This window comes from Muntiacus reevesi, chromosome 10 (genome assembly GCF_963930625.1).
Source record: "Muntiacus reevesi chromosome 10, mMunRee1.1, whole genome shotgun sequence".
Lineage (NCBI taxonomy): Eukaryota > Metazoa > Chordata > Mammalia > Artiodactyla > Cervidae > Muntiacus > Muntiacus reevesi.
The window spans coordinates 23,004,620-23,021,823 of NC_089258.1; the positions used below are offsets into that span (position 1 = coordinate 23,004,620).

Consider the following 17,204-nt stretch of genomic DNA (forward strand, 5'->3'; position numbering starts at 1 on the left):
TGTCTATTTCTATAGTCATTGGTGGTGTGGAATGTCTAAACATTCACCCTTAAGATTTTCCCTGAGGACTGTTCATTGATAACCCAAGTATGGATGGCTCTGTCGAAAAGTTTTGACTAGTTCCTATCACAAAGGCAATCTGACTGACATAAGACAGCTACACTGAGAGTATGTAGAAGACTGGTAGGTTGTGTATATGTTGGACTGGGTTTACATGGTAGGAAACCCCTGGCATGGAAATCACTTCAATTTTCCTAGATCTCTATCTAGTTGTTGCACCACAAGAAAGCATTAAGCTTTACTTCCTAGGGATTTCTGCCCAAGTTTGGTCTCCTTCTAACATAAGGTGTTAATGTCTTATGTATAACATATTTCACAGTTAAAGTTAGGATACGGAAAGGACAGTGTTTCAATAATCCTTCCCAACATCCAGCAGAGGACCTGGCACATAACACTCAGCAGAGATTTGCATGATTAAGTTAATTCAGCTCCATGTTTCTGATAACAAATCTCCAGAAGTCTGTTTTATTGGCCTAATGAGTGAATTCAAACATTTCCTTTTTTTCCATCCGCTTAATGGAAACAACCTTTCCTCATATATTTAAGCAATACTTCAAATCTGAATTACCCTAAAACACATGACTGCATTTTAAATTTCATTTGTGGTAATAACAAAAGGAATTATAGTGAATTCTGAAATTGATACCTCTGTTGGAGGCAACCCATGATAGCAAGGGCTTCTCTATCTGTAGATTAGCCCTTTTTGAGGGATGTTTTAAACAAAATTGGAACCATAGCATATTCATATGCATGTAACAGTGATTTGCTCTGAGGTTTCTAGAATGCTGAAATCTATGCTGTGTAATGATCTGAAAGCTTGGGTATGGGAGCTGAAAGGGGACTTCAAACCGTGTTCTTAGTCTAGAGATGAAACAGGTCCCATTCTGCTACTAATCAAAATGTGACAATCAGACTTCCATCCACTGTTTTTCTTTCACCCTAAGTGGAAACCTGTACTAGTGTTTGTGATCAAGGAGATAATAAGTGAAAATACTTTCTGTGTCTTTTTGGAAGTCTTTCTGAAGACTTATATAAAGCCAGTGTATTTATCCTTGATAGTTCTAATTTGAATAGGGTCTCTTTGCCACACCCTATTCCCTGGTTCAGTGAGTTCTCATAACAATTTGTTCTGGAGTAGAATTGAACCAGAAGGATCTTAGATTTCTCCATGCTCACCTAACCCATTTATATATTTGTGAAGTGCTGATTGTGATTCCAGGCACTATACCTAATATAACTTGGGTGAGTATGAACCTGCTGCTTAGCAAGTTACTTTAGGTCTCTCTGCTTCAGATTCTTCATCTATAAAACAATAATTACTTTAAAGGATTGTTTCTGAGGATAAAATGAGATGATACATACAAAACATTTAGCACAGCACCTGGCACCTAGTAAATGCTCAAAATAGCATTTTGCAGATAAAGTAATTGAGAGGTCAATTTTTCTTTCTTCTACATTTTTTATTTCTAGGAAAAACAAAAGTGACATTTTCTTTGGAATCTAGGCCATGTGTATTTATCTGTGTCTGTCTCGAAGTCTACTTGTTGAGGTTAACTGATGGTCATGGCCCAGTCACTCTGGAACATCAAAAAGTTAACTTCATCTGCTCACTGCCCTACAGACAGACTAAATGCATGTGAATGACAGCCAGTTCCACCTAGTGGTGAGGAGCCTGATCTTGTCCCAGATCCCTTTCAGCTTAAAATCCTTTAATGGTTCCTATGGTCTTTGGGATACAAATTCAACTTAGCACAGTGATCTTACCTCTGCTTTTCTCTTTCTGGGCCTGTAGCTTGCCACCTACATTGTGCTTTATGTTTCTGTCATATTCAACTATTTGATGTTCTTAAATACCCTGATTGTCATAATTTCCCAGCTCCACAACTGCACATGCTGTTTTTGTTTTTTAACCTGGGATGACTATTGCTCTCCACTCAATTTTTCCACTGCACACATGACATGTAAACACACATGGAAAGGTGTTTTCTTTGTTCCCATAGTACCTGATGTGCATTTCATTTTTTTTGGCCATGCCGCTTGACTTGTGGGATCTTAGTTCCCTGACCAGGGATTGAACCTGGGCCATCAGCAGAGAGAGCACAGAGCCCTAATCACTGGGCCACCAGGGAAGTCCCCCAATACGTATTTTTCAGTACACACCACGTTGTTTTCCCACTTTGTGTCTCCCCACCAGACTGAGCTCCTTGGCATCTGAATCTGCTTTCTATCTCTCTGTCTCCAACAGCCAGCCCAATGCCTGGCTCAGAACAAACATCCAAAATATGAATGACTAAATGGTATAAAACAGACTTGGGTAAGTTGGTGGTTGAACTAGGTTATAGGTCTATATTTTTTTTATAAGATTTGATTTAGGTAGCTCAGTTGGTTAAAAAAAAAATCGCCTGCAATGCGGAGACCCAGGATCGATCCCTGGGTTGGGAGGATCCCCTGGAGAAGGAAATGGCAACCCACTCCAGTATTCTTGTCTGAGAAATCTCATGGACAGGAACCTGGCAGGCTATAGTCCGTGGGGTTGCAAAGAGTTGGACACGACTTAGTGATTAAAACACAAAAAATAGTGTGTGAAGAATGCATCTACCCAGTTAGCAGACACATGATGGCAAGTTTGCCAACAGCAAACTGCAAAATATCTGAAACTGCAGGATCGCTGAGTGATCTGCAACTGAATTTGCACCAGTTCTTGGTTGGACTAGAAAAACAAAAAGAAATCCCTGAAACAGTATTTCTCTGAGACTCAGGGGCTATCGTGTTGAGTCCACCAGACCATGGCAGTGCAGCTACTACAGTAGCTTTCTGTGGAGCTGGGAGCCAGGCTGATGCACGGGCAGGTGGCTGTATGGCAGAAAGACTCGGGGAGAGGTGTTAGAAGACAAGGAAGTTGCAGGTGATAGTCAATATTCTGACACTATAGTATGGTTGCCCTAGAATTGCACTGCCTGCATATGAATCTCGCCCTAGTTTTCTTAGCTGTGGCAACTCATATAGTTCCCTCTTCGTCTTTCTATTTATAGACTAGAAGTCTAGTATACCTACTCTAGAGTACCAATCTCTGGAGGTTTTAATGAAGATTAAATGAGATCACAGTTTCTAAAATAGGTGCTTAATAAATGTCAGCTATTACAATGTCAATTTACAGGTTGTGAAAAGAGCAAATGAGAAGGTCTCTGAGGTTAGAGACCATGCCCATCTTACAATTGTGTCTCTAGCACCTGGCACATAAATACAAGTTGTTTAGCAAATGTTTGTTGAATTAGTAAATGAGAGTGGTCAGGCAGTTTTTCAGAGCTCTCTTAGCATGGTGGCTTTCTCTAGGACGTGACTCTCCGACAAAGCTGTTTCAGTTTAACTTCATGGTACCAGGGCTCTGAGTTTGCACAGCATGTTTTGTGTCACTTAGAACTACACCAGAGACAGGCAGGAGTCACAGCATCACTGGGTCTCCTGCTGGAAAGGGGCTGGGACCACGTCAACATTTGAGTCCCCAAAGACAATGCCAGCAGTACATCTGGAAGTGATGTTTCTATCTGAACATTTATTCCACAGTCATAGAAACTGAAGATGGAAAAGACCTGAGGACATCTAGTCCATCCACGTGATTGTACAAGAAAAGTGGCTGGAGCAAATCAGCCTGTTCACTTCATGCTCACAAGACAGCAGTTCAGTTCTTCCTGGAGCGGAGCGATTGCAAACACGTTCAAGTGAAAGACACGATGCAAACACTCTTTACAAACCTTAAGAAAATACTTATAGGTATGTTATTTTCAGATAACAGGAACTAAAAGAATAGGATTAGATGGACATGGGTGGGTGAAGAATAACTAAATGTGGCAGAGTGAAGTGGTTTTGATGACTAGAAATCAGTCCCTTCTGAGGACCGGATGAATTTTCTGGTTTGCCTATCAAAAATATGAGTGGGGAGGAAGAGAGGCTCTGTGTTTTTATTCCTTCAGTCTTTATCCACACCAAGGAAGGGCTCACTAGCCCCAAGGCTCTACCAGACCCAGCATCAGCACTGAGAAGTCTGTTGCCCAGATGGCATAGCTCTGTCCTGCTTGGCAGCTGCTCCACTTACCACTTATCTGCTGGGCATGGAAGCAGCAACTCCCGAATAAGGTTTGTGCAACAAGATCCGTGGATAATGGAGAGTCGCCCCCAGGCATGTTAAAGACTTCACCCGATTGGGTCCCTGTGGCTGCCTCACTTGTCTGGCCCAGACATTTCTTCCAACATGTCTTCAATTGTTGGAGGCATCCCCCTGCTCCTCCACCTTGGGCATCCAAACTCTAGAGCCCTTGTTTTCATTATTTACATGAACTATTAGCCCTGTCTGTCCCAACTCACCCAGTCCTATTCATTATATTCTTCCCGGGCCAGGAATTCCCCCTTGGAAACAGGGTTGGGTGTGTGACAGTGGGCCTGTCCTGTTCCTGGTTTCCCAACATCAGACCTTGGAAAAAGTAGATCTGACCTCATGAAATAGGATCCGCAGTAGGAGGCAAGTTAGAATCCCCTGCCTCTTTCCTCTTCAGTAGAAAACTACCCTCCACCTGAAAACTACTGATCTTTGTGTTTCTTGAGCCTGAGGGGAGCTGAGAGAAGAGAGGTGGAGCAGAACAAGGAAGGAAGGTTTTCAGAGGACCCACCATTTCATGAAATCTTTTTACAAAATACAACACACTTTCACAAATTGCAAAACACTGGTCAATTACTACTGATAAAAATAATCATTGCTACTTAACATGAAGACTGCTTCATTTCACCACAAGCAACTAGTCTTTGTTTTTCTTTGTCCAGAACATGGAGGCAATTCAAGCAATGCTGACAACAATAAGCCTGCTTTCAGCCCCTGCAGCTTCTGGCTGCATCCTGGCTGCAGTTTCGGCCACATGGTTCATCAGGAGATATTTGAGAAGCCATGCCCTGGTCATCTACTTTGTGGATGGGCAGGGTGGTCTGGCATGTTATCACCACTGCTCAGAATGCCTCAGGAGAGAAGCTTAAGGTAAACCTGATATACAAAAATCCAAACTTACAAAACAGATACATTAAGGGATAATTAATTGCATTACAAAAGGATTCTTTACAAAAGAATTCACCTCTGGGTTCCTTTAAGTAGCCAGCTTCTCAAGTAGTCAGAATCTGAGCTGAGTTATAAAAGTGTCCACGTACAACATTAGGAGCATGGCTGTTACGTGAGTTGAGGTACACCTGTACGTCAGCCTTCCAGGCTGTGCAGAGGTTAGCAGTGCAGAGCGTGGTGGCAGTCTCGAGAGCATCCTTAGCTGTTGCAGGTGGGATTGGATCGCTAAGGGGCATAGTCTTCCAAAGGCAGCTGCAAACCTGCTTCTGGGTCTGGGGTGAGAACGTGGGAGGATGAGCATTTCAAAACAGAGTTGTCCTTTCTGTTTCCAGGGCTCACTGTCCCCTCACTGCTGAATGGTTTCATCTGTGACGTTGATGAAGTCTAACATTAGAAGAACCCTACCTAATCAGAATCTCTAAGCCTATATCCACCCCAGGGGTTTCTCAGACAACTAACTAATTGCTCAAGTGTTATCTTACTTGCAGCTTGAAGTGTTATCTTTCCCTGGGGGACTGGGCAGCTCTTGGTGGGAATTCAGGGATTGCATCCAAAATTAGGGGAAGAAATTTTGCATTTAAGCTTTTGCAATGATCTGCAACTTACAGAACATACTGCTTGGCACAGTGCTCAGTCATTGTAGGTTTCAAATTGATTGGGATGGAGCAAAGACGATAAGCAGCTGAGAAAATAAAGCAAGTAATTGATAGACAAGGAAGTCTAGTCTGACACGGTGCCCTGGGGTGAGGATGGCTGTATGGACAGTGAATCAGCAGGTGTGTGCTGAAGATTTCTGAGAAAAGATCATAAAAGTTTCTTCTCAATTCTCCCCATACCTTGGAACAGCCAGACTTCTAGAACAGTGTTTCTCGAAGAGTCATTTTTAGACCACATGTCAGTCACGTGGCGGTGTCAGTAACAGGAGGTTTCTGAGCCCACATCCACCCCCTTTCCCACCCCATCCTTTGGGGATGAGCCCTAGCAGTCAGCACCCTAATGAGATTGGGTGCTCAAACCCTAGGGGATTGAGAATTGTCCTATAGTGTCCATACTCCTTTCCCATTCTGCATGTCCAAGCCTTTGTACACTGGGAAAGGGATGCGTAGGCACAGGGGAAACTGCTTACTCATATCAACCATTAGATAGGGTTTGGGGGAGAATCAGAGGGACCAATGCCTGTTCACAGTTTTTTACAGATGAAGGGGTATGAGGCTGCAAGACTGACTTGGTAGGGATCCATACAGATATGAAAAGCACAGGGCACATTCCTGAAAGCTTAAGCTTGTGATGTACACAGGCTTGAGGTTCATCTCTGGGAGTCCTACAGCTAAGACATAGGTGACTGCTGATCTGAGAACAGCCTAGTACGCGGCTTGCAGAACATCTCCACTAACCCACAGTACCAGCTCACATGTCCTATGCAGGCAGTTAGCAGGAATATCCCAGTCTCATCCTAAGGTCACAGCCCTGCCTTCTTTCTCTCTCTCTTGTTGCTTTATACAAGGCACACACTATAGTGTAGATGCTTAGCTAGAAGTAGAGCCCTATTCATTCCTTAGCAAACTTTTATTTTGTTCAAAAAGCATGGTGTACATTTTAATGCCTCATCTGCTCATCCTCTTCCTGCTCACTGCATCTCTGTCCCCTTTCATAGTGGAACATGTAAACATGTTAGGATGGTGTCAGAGATCCAGGACCCTTTTAAAACCAGGGCTCTTGCCTGATCCAATCAGTCATCAGCCTGCTGTAATATGAATGAGTTCAGCCAACTTTTCTAAGTACCCACCTCCCCATCCCAAGTGTCTCTAGCTCTTCCCTGGCTCCCCATTCAGACTGTGGGGACACATCTAGACTGGGGAGCTGCAGCAAAAGTCACACCCCCGAATAACCCTGCTCTATATTAAGATTTGGAAAGGGAAAGACTACCCACTCCAGTATTCTGGCCTAGAGAATTCCATGGACTGTACAGTCCACGGGGTCGCGAAGAGTTGGACACGACTGAACGGCTTTCACTTTCATAAACTAAGATTAAAACCAACAACCCAAGAAGACACAGATATGGTTAACACTTTTATCTCTTATAGTTGAGAGTGCACAGAATGGGCTAAAAACCAGAATTAGTAATGTGGCACCTGGTGAAAAGGTTAACAGGAGCTGGAGTTGTCTGGTTTTTCACAGATCCCTCACATGGCGTTTACTCCTGACTAAGATTCCTGCTCTGTAAAACACACCTACCCAGGAGACCTAGGAATGAGCTTGAGAAGACTGGCCACTGCTTTGCCGGTGAGGGAGAGCACACTTGACCTCTTAAGAAGACCCAAACCTCAGCTTCCCCCCACCTTGGTCAGTAGTTACAAAAGAGCATTACAAAGTGTCTCAAGGGCTCAGAGGAAGGCCAGGAAGTGAGAGAGCGGAGCAGCGTGGCCACTCAGGGCTCACAAGTTCGATTTGTCCTCTGATACTCTTCCAGCTCCGTTTTCCGGCTCACGGCCAGCTGCAGCTCCTGGCGGATCACCTGAATCTGCCTCTCCAGCTCCGACAGCTCTTGCATCACTGAGTTCCGAGCCCCGCTGTGGGAGTCTGCTTTCCCATTGGTGCTCAGCGAGGCAGGGAGCTCTCTTCTCCTTGGTGGGAGAGGAATGTCCTGGTGGGTCCGGATGCCCAGCTGGTGTGGTCCTCCCTCCTCATTAAAGATGTACTTTCGTCGATTGTCATGACTCAGGTTGGAAGTATTCCACACGGTGAGGTGACGGGGCCCCACACTGGACCTAGGAAACCAAGAGACACTTTAGATTGGACTTCTTTAGATTCACTTCAGTTCTGCCCATCTTTCAGCCACTTCCTTGTGAATAATACAGAGCTGGATATGCAGATAGAGCTGGAGTCACAAAGCCATGGACAGACTACCTGCTGGGGCATCAGAGGGACAAAAGGAGTTCTTTTCAACTGAAGTTCAGCTTCTCAACAAGTCTCATGCTGCCCTGATGCTGGAATGGGTGTATCACCTGGGGGGGCTGGCGAACCAGGGTATGGCATGTTCTTTTATGAAGCACCTTAGATGCTCTTCTATTCTCTTCCTGCCAGTGAGACTCAGAAAGCCACACTGCATTGAAACAGTCTATGGCTATAAAGATGATGCTTTGGTAGATGTGAAATTCTGTTTATTCAGCTGTTGGACTCTAAGCATGGTCCTGCTGGCAGACACTCTAATATGACTCATCCTTAGTCCCCTAGGACAACCCTGATGTTTACTAGTTGAGTTTGAGGAGAATAAAAGCATACGACCTGCAGGTTTCAGCAAAAATGTCCCATTATAGAGATGACTTTGTGAGTTGAGAATGACAGTTGAGCTTTGAAGCTTAATAAAAAAAATACCCAAGAAAGCCTCAAATTCTTGCTGGGATAATGAAAGTCAAAGAGAAATACATTTGCAGTCCTCTTTCAGGCTCCTCTTAAACCTGCTACCACCATCCCTGAGATGGCTGTAGACAGCAAAAGAGCTACTGATGGCTAGGTTCAGGAGGAAGGGGTCTGGTTTTTGAAATACACTGACAGCCAGATGCAGTGAGAAGAGTTTCTTGTTACAAGAACAGATTAGAGCCTTAAGCAGTTGACTGCTGATTTCTTCCAGCCTTGTTGAAGGAGGCTAAGGAGGAGGATTATGATCGCTTTTGCAGTCTACCACAGGGCAAAATAAAACAGAAACATTGTATTAAGTCCTTGTGTCCTTGTTCTCATCCATGTAACTGAATCAAGACTTTATTCCTGGACTCTTACTAACAAGAAGGAGAAGGGGAGGACCTGCAGTGGAAGGGGAAAAGGGAGAGATAAATGTTGATTCAGTTATGTGGACAAGAACAAAAACACAAGGACTTAATAGGGTGATCCTGTTTCATTTTGCCCTGTGGAAGATTGCGAAAGTAGTTATAATCCTTTGTTCTTCCTTTCATCCATATCCCTCTGTAATGTAACTTCACAGCTCATCCTTATCAAGGAGGGTTCAAGGGGAAAGTCTGTTTTCTCTTCCCCTTGAATTTGGCCTGGTCTCATGAGTTGTCCTGGCCAATAGAAAGTGGCAGAAGTGGCAGGTGGCAGTTCTAAGCCTCGCAAACTTCCACTGCCTCTCTCAGAACCCTGCTGCTCCAGTGGAACCAGTCCAGACTGGCCTGCTGGGTGATAACAGACCATCAGAGAGAGTCCCCAGACTTCCTGGTTGACCAGCTGAGGCCATCCTAGACCAGCCAGCTCTCTGTTTCTCCCTCCTTCCTCCCAAGCTGGCTGTAGGCAAAGGAGCAAATGTTTGACACAGACTGCACAGCTGACCCATAGATTCATAAGCAACTCACTGTTGTTTAAAACATTATGAGTTGAGACAATTTCTCTCACAGCAAAAATTGGCGATACATGCCCCCAGCCATTAAAACACACAACACCTTCTAAGCCAAACTGCAGTTCTTTGACATTCCTCATGTTTTAAGTCTCATATAAATGAACAGGGGGCACTGTAACACAGTTTTCCTGTGTCCTGGGCTGGGTACAATTTTTATAATGAGCCCACTTACAGCTCCATTGACTTTATACCAGGTCAGAGGTAGGGTTGTAATTTTCCTCCTAGCCTTACGTTTTCCTTTCTTTCTTCAATTTTTTTCCTTTTGAATTTGAATAATTTCAAAACAATCTTGTTATTGGTATGTGTTATTGTATATATGGTTTACGATTTGTATAACTTGAGATGAGAGAAAAGAGAAAAGAGGAGGTATATTGGAAATCCAGTGGAGTGAAGGACAAACCAAAATTTACATGAAATCACGTGCTGGATAAACTAAGGACTGTGTTTGTGTATATACATATATAGTCTTTTGAAATATCTACTTTTTTCTTCTGCTTTAAGTAAAAAAGGAGCAATATCTATTCATCCCATGGCCCCCAAGTTTCTCCAGGCCTTTCCTCAAACCCATGTGTTAGTAATTCATTCATTTATCTATTATTGTATTTACTCAATCAATATGGAACATAGAGGAGGAATGTAAAGTTGTACCAAATAAAGATATTTTCACAGATATTCTTGCAGAAAAAAAAGAGAGAGAGAAAGTTTTAGAGCCAAGAGACCTAACTCTAAGATCATGGGATGATTCACAGTGGGGAAAACCTGGGAGTTACGCATCAACACATTTTTGTAGAATGTCAGGCAACCTCAGAAATCAAACAAATAGAAATAGCCAATCTAGTTTTCTCCAGAGCTTTGTGTATATATCTGGGAACATAATATAGAATAATAAGCAAAAATTGGACTCCATGATAGGTAATAGGTGGAAGTATCATTAGTGCTGTGATTACTGACATGTGGCTCTGAGCCATTTATGAATGCAAGGTGGTAGATACTGAATGTCAGATGGGGTGTCTAACTAGAAGAAATGAATGTGTTATATTGCTAGCCTCTACAGTGTTTCAGTTGTAGTTTGTAAGCTTTCCTGAGCATTAGAGTGTAAAGTGACTAGTGAGTTGAGTGAATTTAACACTAAAAAGTTTTCACAGGGCAATTTTATAGCTTTGAGGTTCAATACTCCACTAGACCAATCAGAAGAGATGTGACATCAGTGGGCCCCCAAACACTCACTGCGTTTGAAAGGTTACAAGTGGGTGTTGGGTTGTAGGGAGGTGGCACAGGAAATATGGGCCCAATAAACCATGAGGGCATGTTGTCTTAGCTCCTTCTCAAAATAAAGGATTTCAGAAGGGAATCTGCCAAAAAAAAAAAAAAAAGGATATGTTGAGTGAAAGACACATTTGGTTGTGAATTTAGGCAAGAGAGATGTGAATAGGAGTCACATCACAGTTGGAAATGGGATCACTGGCAGCTTCCTCTTTCTATTACGGCTGGAGAACAAATGCTTTGTTATTGTCAGATGCTGTCTTTGCTGCTATGCCTTCTTGTGTTCCTCTCTGGTTAAACATTTATGTTAAAAATAATTATAGAAAAAAATATACGCAACATGTAGAAAAAAAAATACATAACACGACACAGAACAGCTATGACCCGATTAGCCTGCAGCTTGTTGCTGACAGGGCCACAATGTGATACAGGAAGATCACAGACCACGTTGGGGGGAGGGTGTGCTCACTGCCTGGAAAGAGAGGCTGTGAGAGATAGCTGAAATGATTCTGACAAGCTCGATGCAAATTTCAGAGAAGGAGACTCCAGTGGTCCCCGAGGAGATACAGATAATGAAAAAGAATCATGTTTTCCACTCCCTTTTTCTTGTCCTCCATTGCAAATGAGAAGTGTTTGAGTGTCAGATTTCAAAATTACCCAGAAAGCTAAGCTTAGAGCTAAGGATCTGCTGTAGATGACAGAGTTGCTTGGAGGTAATGCTGTGAACAGAGCCTGTGGACGTAAGAAAAGACCAAGAGGCTGCCTTAGGCAGCACGAAAGAGGCCAGCCAGGTACCAGACCCAGATGCTTCTGACATCTCTAGCCACCATGAATGAGGCAAGAGTTTTCCACAGGCTGGATGTGGGGAAGGTGCAGAGTTTCAATTTTCACATGTCAATTATGCATTTAATGCCTGTTACTTCCTATTAATGAGATGTTCTTTTCTGGGGAGCTTGCAGTAACAGTGCCAGGAACTGGATTAAGCAGAACATGTCTGTTGCATATTTTAAATATTCCTGGGAGTGCTGGAAAGGAGACGGGAGTGGAAACATGCCAACAGGGCAATATTGCATGAAATTAATTGCCTGTGGTACTTATGAATTTAGTCTTCTGTGTATTTGGTACATAATAAAATAACTAAAATAGCTTTGTTTGGGGGGCTTTAGATGTATTATTTAATTCTTAGAGTCTCTAGAAAGTAGGTACTCTATCTCATTTCCACAAATGAGGAAATTGGGGTACAGAGAGGTTAAATAAATGATTTGCCTAGGACCGCACATATTTTAAGTGTAGGAGTCAGGATTTGGAGCCAGATACTTGACCCTAGGGGGCTTCCCATGTGGCACTAGTGGTAAAGAACTCACATGCCAATGCAGGAGACCAAGAGACTCAGGTTTGATCCCTGGATCGGGAAGGTCCCCTGGAGGAGGGCATGGCAACCCATCCCAGTATTTTTACCTGGAGAATGCTATGGACAGAGAAACCTGGTAGCCTAGAGTTCTAGGGTCACATGGAGTCAGACATGACTGGGAGACTTAGCCTGCATGCACACTTGGGCCTAGGGATTACACTGGCACTTTTTTTACATCATCTATTGCCTCTACTGCCTTTCGGTGTCCATCTATGTACAGTCATTTTTTTTTTTTTTTTTGTCTGTTCTATTTCTAGAGGAAAATAATAGAATGTGAAAGACTAGAGATCTCTTCAAGAAAATTAGAGATACCAAGGGAACATTTCATGCAAAGAAAGGCTCAATAAATGACAGAAATGGTATGGACCGAACAGAAGCAGAAGATACAGAGAAGAGGTGGCAAGAATACACAGAAGAACTGTACAAAAAAGATCTTCATGACCCAGAGAATCACGATGGTGTGATCACTCACCTGGAGCCAGACATCCTGGAATGCGAAGTCAAGTGGGTCTTAAGAAGCATCACTACGAACAAAGCTAGTGGAGGTGATAGAGTTCCAGTTGAGCTATTTCAAATCCTAAAAGATGATGCTGTGAAAGTACTGAACTCAATATGCCAGCAAATTTGGAAAACTCAGCAGTGGCCACAGGACTGGAAAAGGTCAATTTTCATTCCAATCCCAAAGAAAGGCAATGCCAAAGAATGCTCAAGCTACCACACAATTGTGATCATCTCACATGCTAGCAAAGTAATGCTTAAAATTCTCCAAGCCAGGCTTCAGCAATACATGAACCGTGAACTTCCAGATGTTCAAGCTGGATTTAGAAAAGGCAGAGGAACCAGAGATCAAATTGCCAACATCCACTGGATCATTGAAAAAGCAAGAGAGTTCCAGAAAAACATCTACTTCTGCTTTATTGGCTAGGCCAAAGCCTTTCACTGTGTGGATCATAAAAAACTATGGAAAATTCTGAAAGAGATGGGAATACCAGACCACCTGACCTGCCTCTTGAGGTATCTGTATGCAGGTCAAGAAACAACAGTTAGAACTGGACATGGAACAACAAACTGGTTCCAAATCAGGAAAGGAGTAGGTCAAGGCTGTACATTGTCACCCTGCTTATTTAACTTATATGCAGAGTACATCATGAGAAATGCTGGACTGGATGAAGCACAAGCTGGAATCAAGATTGCCAGGAGAAATATCAATAACCTCAGATATGCAGATGATACCACCCTTCTGGCAGAAAGTAAAGAAGAATTAAAGAGCCTCTTGATGAAAGTGAAAGAGGAGAGTGAAAAAGTTGGCTTAAAACTCAACATTCAGAAAACATGAATACATGGCATCTGGTTCCATCACTTCATGAAAAATAGATGGGAAAACAATGGAAAGAGTGACAGACTTTATTTTTTTGGGCTCCAAAATTGCTGCCAATGGTGACTGCAGCCATGAAATTAAAAGATGCTTGCTCCTTGGAAGAAAAGTTATGACCAACCTAGACAGCCTATTAAAAAGTAGAGACATTACTTTGCCAACAAAGGTCCATCTAGTCAAAGCTATGGCTTTTCCAGTAGTCATGTATGGATGTGAGAGTTGGACTATAAAGAAAACTGAATGCTGAAGAATTGGTGTTTTTGAACTGTAGTGTTGGAGAAGAAGCTTGAGAGTCCCTTGGACTGCAAGGAGATCCGACCAGTCAATTCTAAAGGAAATCAGTCCCGAATATTCATTGGAAGGACTGATTTTGAAGCAGAAACTCCAATCTTTGGTCATTTCATGGGAAGAACTGACTCATTGGAAAAGACCATGATACTGAGAAAGGTTGAAGGCAGGAGAAGGGGACGACAGAGTATGAGGTGGTTGGATGGCATCACCGACTTAAGGGACATGAGTCTGAGTAAACTCAGGGAAGTTGGTGATGGACAGGGAGGCCTGGCATGCTGTAGTCCATGGGGTTGCACAGAGTTGGACAGGACTGAGCAACTGAACTGATTTCTATCTGAAACAACATATTTTTTACTTGAAACAACAATTTTTTAGAAACAACATATAAGTTGTTTCTCAACAACTTAGTCCTGATTTGATTTGAATTATTGTGCATAATTTCCCTCTTGAGCATCGAGTCTTAGTTGCATCTTTAAGTTTTTCACAAGCATACATGACACCTGGAACTGGCCTCTTCTTACCTCTTTTCCACACGTTTAGTCTTGAAACGCTGTTGCTTTTCCTCTACAAATGATGTGTTCAGTGCCCTGTGTAATCTCTGATGGAAAGAACAGATTCACACATAGAGATGGTTAGAAACACAGAATCAGGGCAGAAAGCACCCCCTGAGATTTAATCTCTTTGCTACAAACCTTGGCCTCTTTAAACAAATTACCAGTGATGGCAGAAACAAAGATCAATATTCGGTCCCAAATCTCAAGAGAAAACAAATTCTAAGATAGTATTCTACCTGGAAGTTAATAATTTGATGGGACACTTAGAAATACTCTGAGTTGTAAAAAGGTGTGTGATATAAAGAAGAGTTGGGACTTCCCTGGTGTTTCAGTGCCTATGACTCCTCGTGTCCAATTCAGGGGATCTGAGTTCGATCCCTGGACAGGGAACTAGATCCCACATGCTGCAACTAAGAGATCACACACTGCCACTTAAGATTCAGTGCAGCCAAATAAATAAATAAGAGTTATCATAACTGGGCTTCCTTGGTGGCTCAGACGGTAAAGAATCTGCCTGCAATGAGGGAGACCTAGGTTCGATCCCTGGCAGAAGGGAATGGCTACCCACTTCAGTATTCTTGCCTGGAGAGTCCCAAGGACAGAGGAGCCTGGTGGGATCACAAAGAGTTGGACATGACTAAGTGACTAACACATTATCATAACTAACATGTGGCACAGGATTAGTACAATTGCTAAAGGTGAGTAAAAACAAAGAAGGTAAGAACTCCTTAGAATTAAACTAATCACGCTGATTTATTATGGAGAGGATCAATTGTCTGCAGAGTCTTCCTTAGGAGACCAAATACATCCTAAGATGAAAGTAGGAAGAACAGGGCTCACATGTAACCAAACCAATGACAGTGACCTATATAGAAAAATAGCACCGTGTTAAAGAAGAGAGCAGCATAACAGATGCAGGGGGCAGAGGTGGCAGAACTGGCAGCCTCACTGCTGAGAAGCAGTGATGGTGTGCTGGGAGGCAGTGGGGAGCCTGTCTGGGAGGTCAGGTTAGCTCCTCCGGCCTCACCCCTCCCTGCACTCAGGGGGAAACTGCTGTCTTTGCTAGAGCCCCTTCATCAGTACTTCCCCGGTAGCTCAGCTGGTAAAGAATCCGCCTGCAATACAGAAGACCCTGGTTTGATTCCTGGGTCAGAAAGATTCCTCTGGAGAAGGGATAGGCTGCCCCCTCCAGTATTCTTAGGCTTCCCTGGTGGTTCAGTTGGTAAGAAATTCGCCTGCAATGCAGGAGACCTGGGTTCGATCCCTGGGTTGGGAAGATCCCCTAGAGAAGGCAAAGGCTACCCATTCCAGTATTCTGGCCTGTAGAATTCCAAGGACTGTATAGGCTATGGGGTCACAAAGAGTTGGACACGACTGAATGACTTTCGCTTTCACTTCATCAGTAAGAAGCTTTCTGAGTATATTTCAGCTCTCAATGCCTGTTTCCATCAGGCGAGATGTACAAAGGAGTGAGCTTGAATGACTGTCTGCCTGACAGTTTTAGTTCTCCCTGTCAGTGAGTGCATAGATGTCTGGACAACACGAAGGAACTTTGATCTAGAGTTTGGCCATGACATCTGTGGACTTCTAAGCTCTGGACCATTGAAATGCAGCAAGAGCAGGGACCCGAGAGTTCATCTGAAGGGAAACAGAGACTTCAAGATCATTTAATGGGTTTCAATTTTGGCAAGAAAGACTCTAAAGGATGTGAAACAAATCTTTCACATCGTCTCTTCAGACTGTCACTAAGTGAAATCATGTTAAAAACAGTGCCATTGCAATCTCAAAACCACGTGCATCTAAACACTTCCTATGTTTCCCTGTGATAAGCTAAGAGAAATAATGGATATTGTTCCTAAGGCATTTACAGTCTATTTAGCCTATTCGATTAGACCCTACTGGACACAATTTGAAAATGGATTTAACAGTTTTATTTTAAAAAGTCAGTATTTCCAAAACGCTGGAAATTATACTTCTTGCAACTAACTACTTACAACAAAACATTTAAACAACAACAACAAGGCTATTGCTTCCACTCTGAGCAACAGTGGTGGGTTATATGGAAGGAAAGGGCATTATGGAACAGCTTAATTTAAGGGGCAAGCAAATTAAGGGCAATGCCCCTTAATTTAAGGGGCATTAATGGGATAGAGGGAATTCCATCTTGTATATTAAGAGTGTCTACACCACCTGATTCTCTTAATAGCGTGTCATTTGTCACTCTGACTTGAGGCCTGGATTCTCCCATTATGGGGACTTCCGACGCTTAAGAATATTGGAGGGAGATGCCTGGGGCACTCACCTGGCTGGTGTGGAGCCAGTACTGCAGCCTAGATTTGTTTCTGATGCGTGGCAGCAGCAGCCTGTATACTACGTGCTCGCCCATGGTGGTCAAGATGGACAGACCAAATCCAATGCACAGCAGCATGAAGAGTCCAGAGAAGTGCTTGATGCCCATCTGCAAAGTCTGGGGGCAGAACAGAAAGGAAAGGTCATGAATGGGAGGCTCCACCTGGCCCCATGCTTGTTCACTCTTAGCTGCACATCCATTTTTGCTGGACCCAAGGAAAGCTGGAGACGGCTCCTCTCTGCACTCTGCAGATGTCACTATACTACATCTGAAGGGGATCCAGCCAGGACTGACGGCTGCTGCAAGGCACAATTCCTGGGGGTGTTACTCACATACACTGCTATTGTTTGGATGGTTCCTGGAGTCGTGAAGAGGCTCTGAGTCTAGACCATGCTATAGTGTCAAAAGA

General features: G+C 43.3%; 1 protein-coding gene across 2 annotated transcripts in view; it reads right to left on the reverse strand.

Annotated features, from left to right (window-relative positions):
- Positions 1–3,637: 3,637 nt before the first annotated feature.
- The window catches only part of GRIN3A (glutamate ionotropic receptor NMDA type subunit 3A), a 192,051-nt gene continuing 178,484 nt past the window's right edge, over positions 3,638–17,204 (reverse strand). The window contains exons 7-10 of one of the 2 annotated variants that reach the window (XR_010664632.1): positions 16,748–16,912; positions 14,413–14,489; positions 4,816–7,929; positions 3,638–4,281 (exon numbers count right to left, since the gene is read on the reverse strand). Coding sequence is in view for 1 of the 2 variants with exons in the window: in XM_065947450.1 (XP_065803522.1) it covers positions 7,590–7,929; positions 14,413–14,489; positions 16,748–16,912 (582 nt within the window). In the remaining variant the exon portion in view is untranslated. Of the gene's footprint in view, positions 7,930–14,412; positions 14,490–16,747; positions 16,913–17,204 lie in introns of both variants that reach the window. The other variant, XM_065947450.1, reaches the window with a different exon arrangement.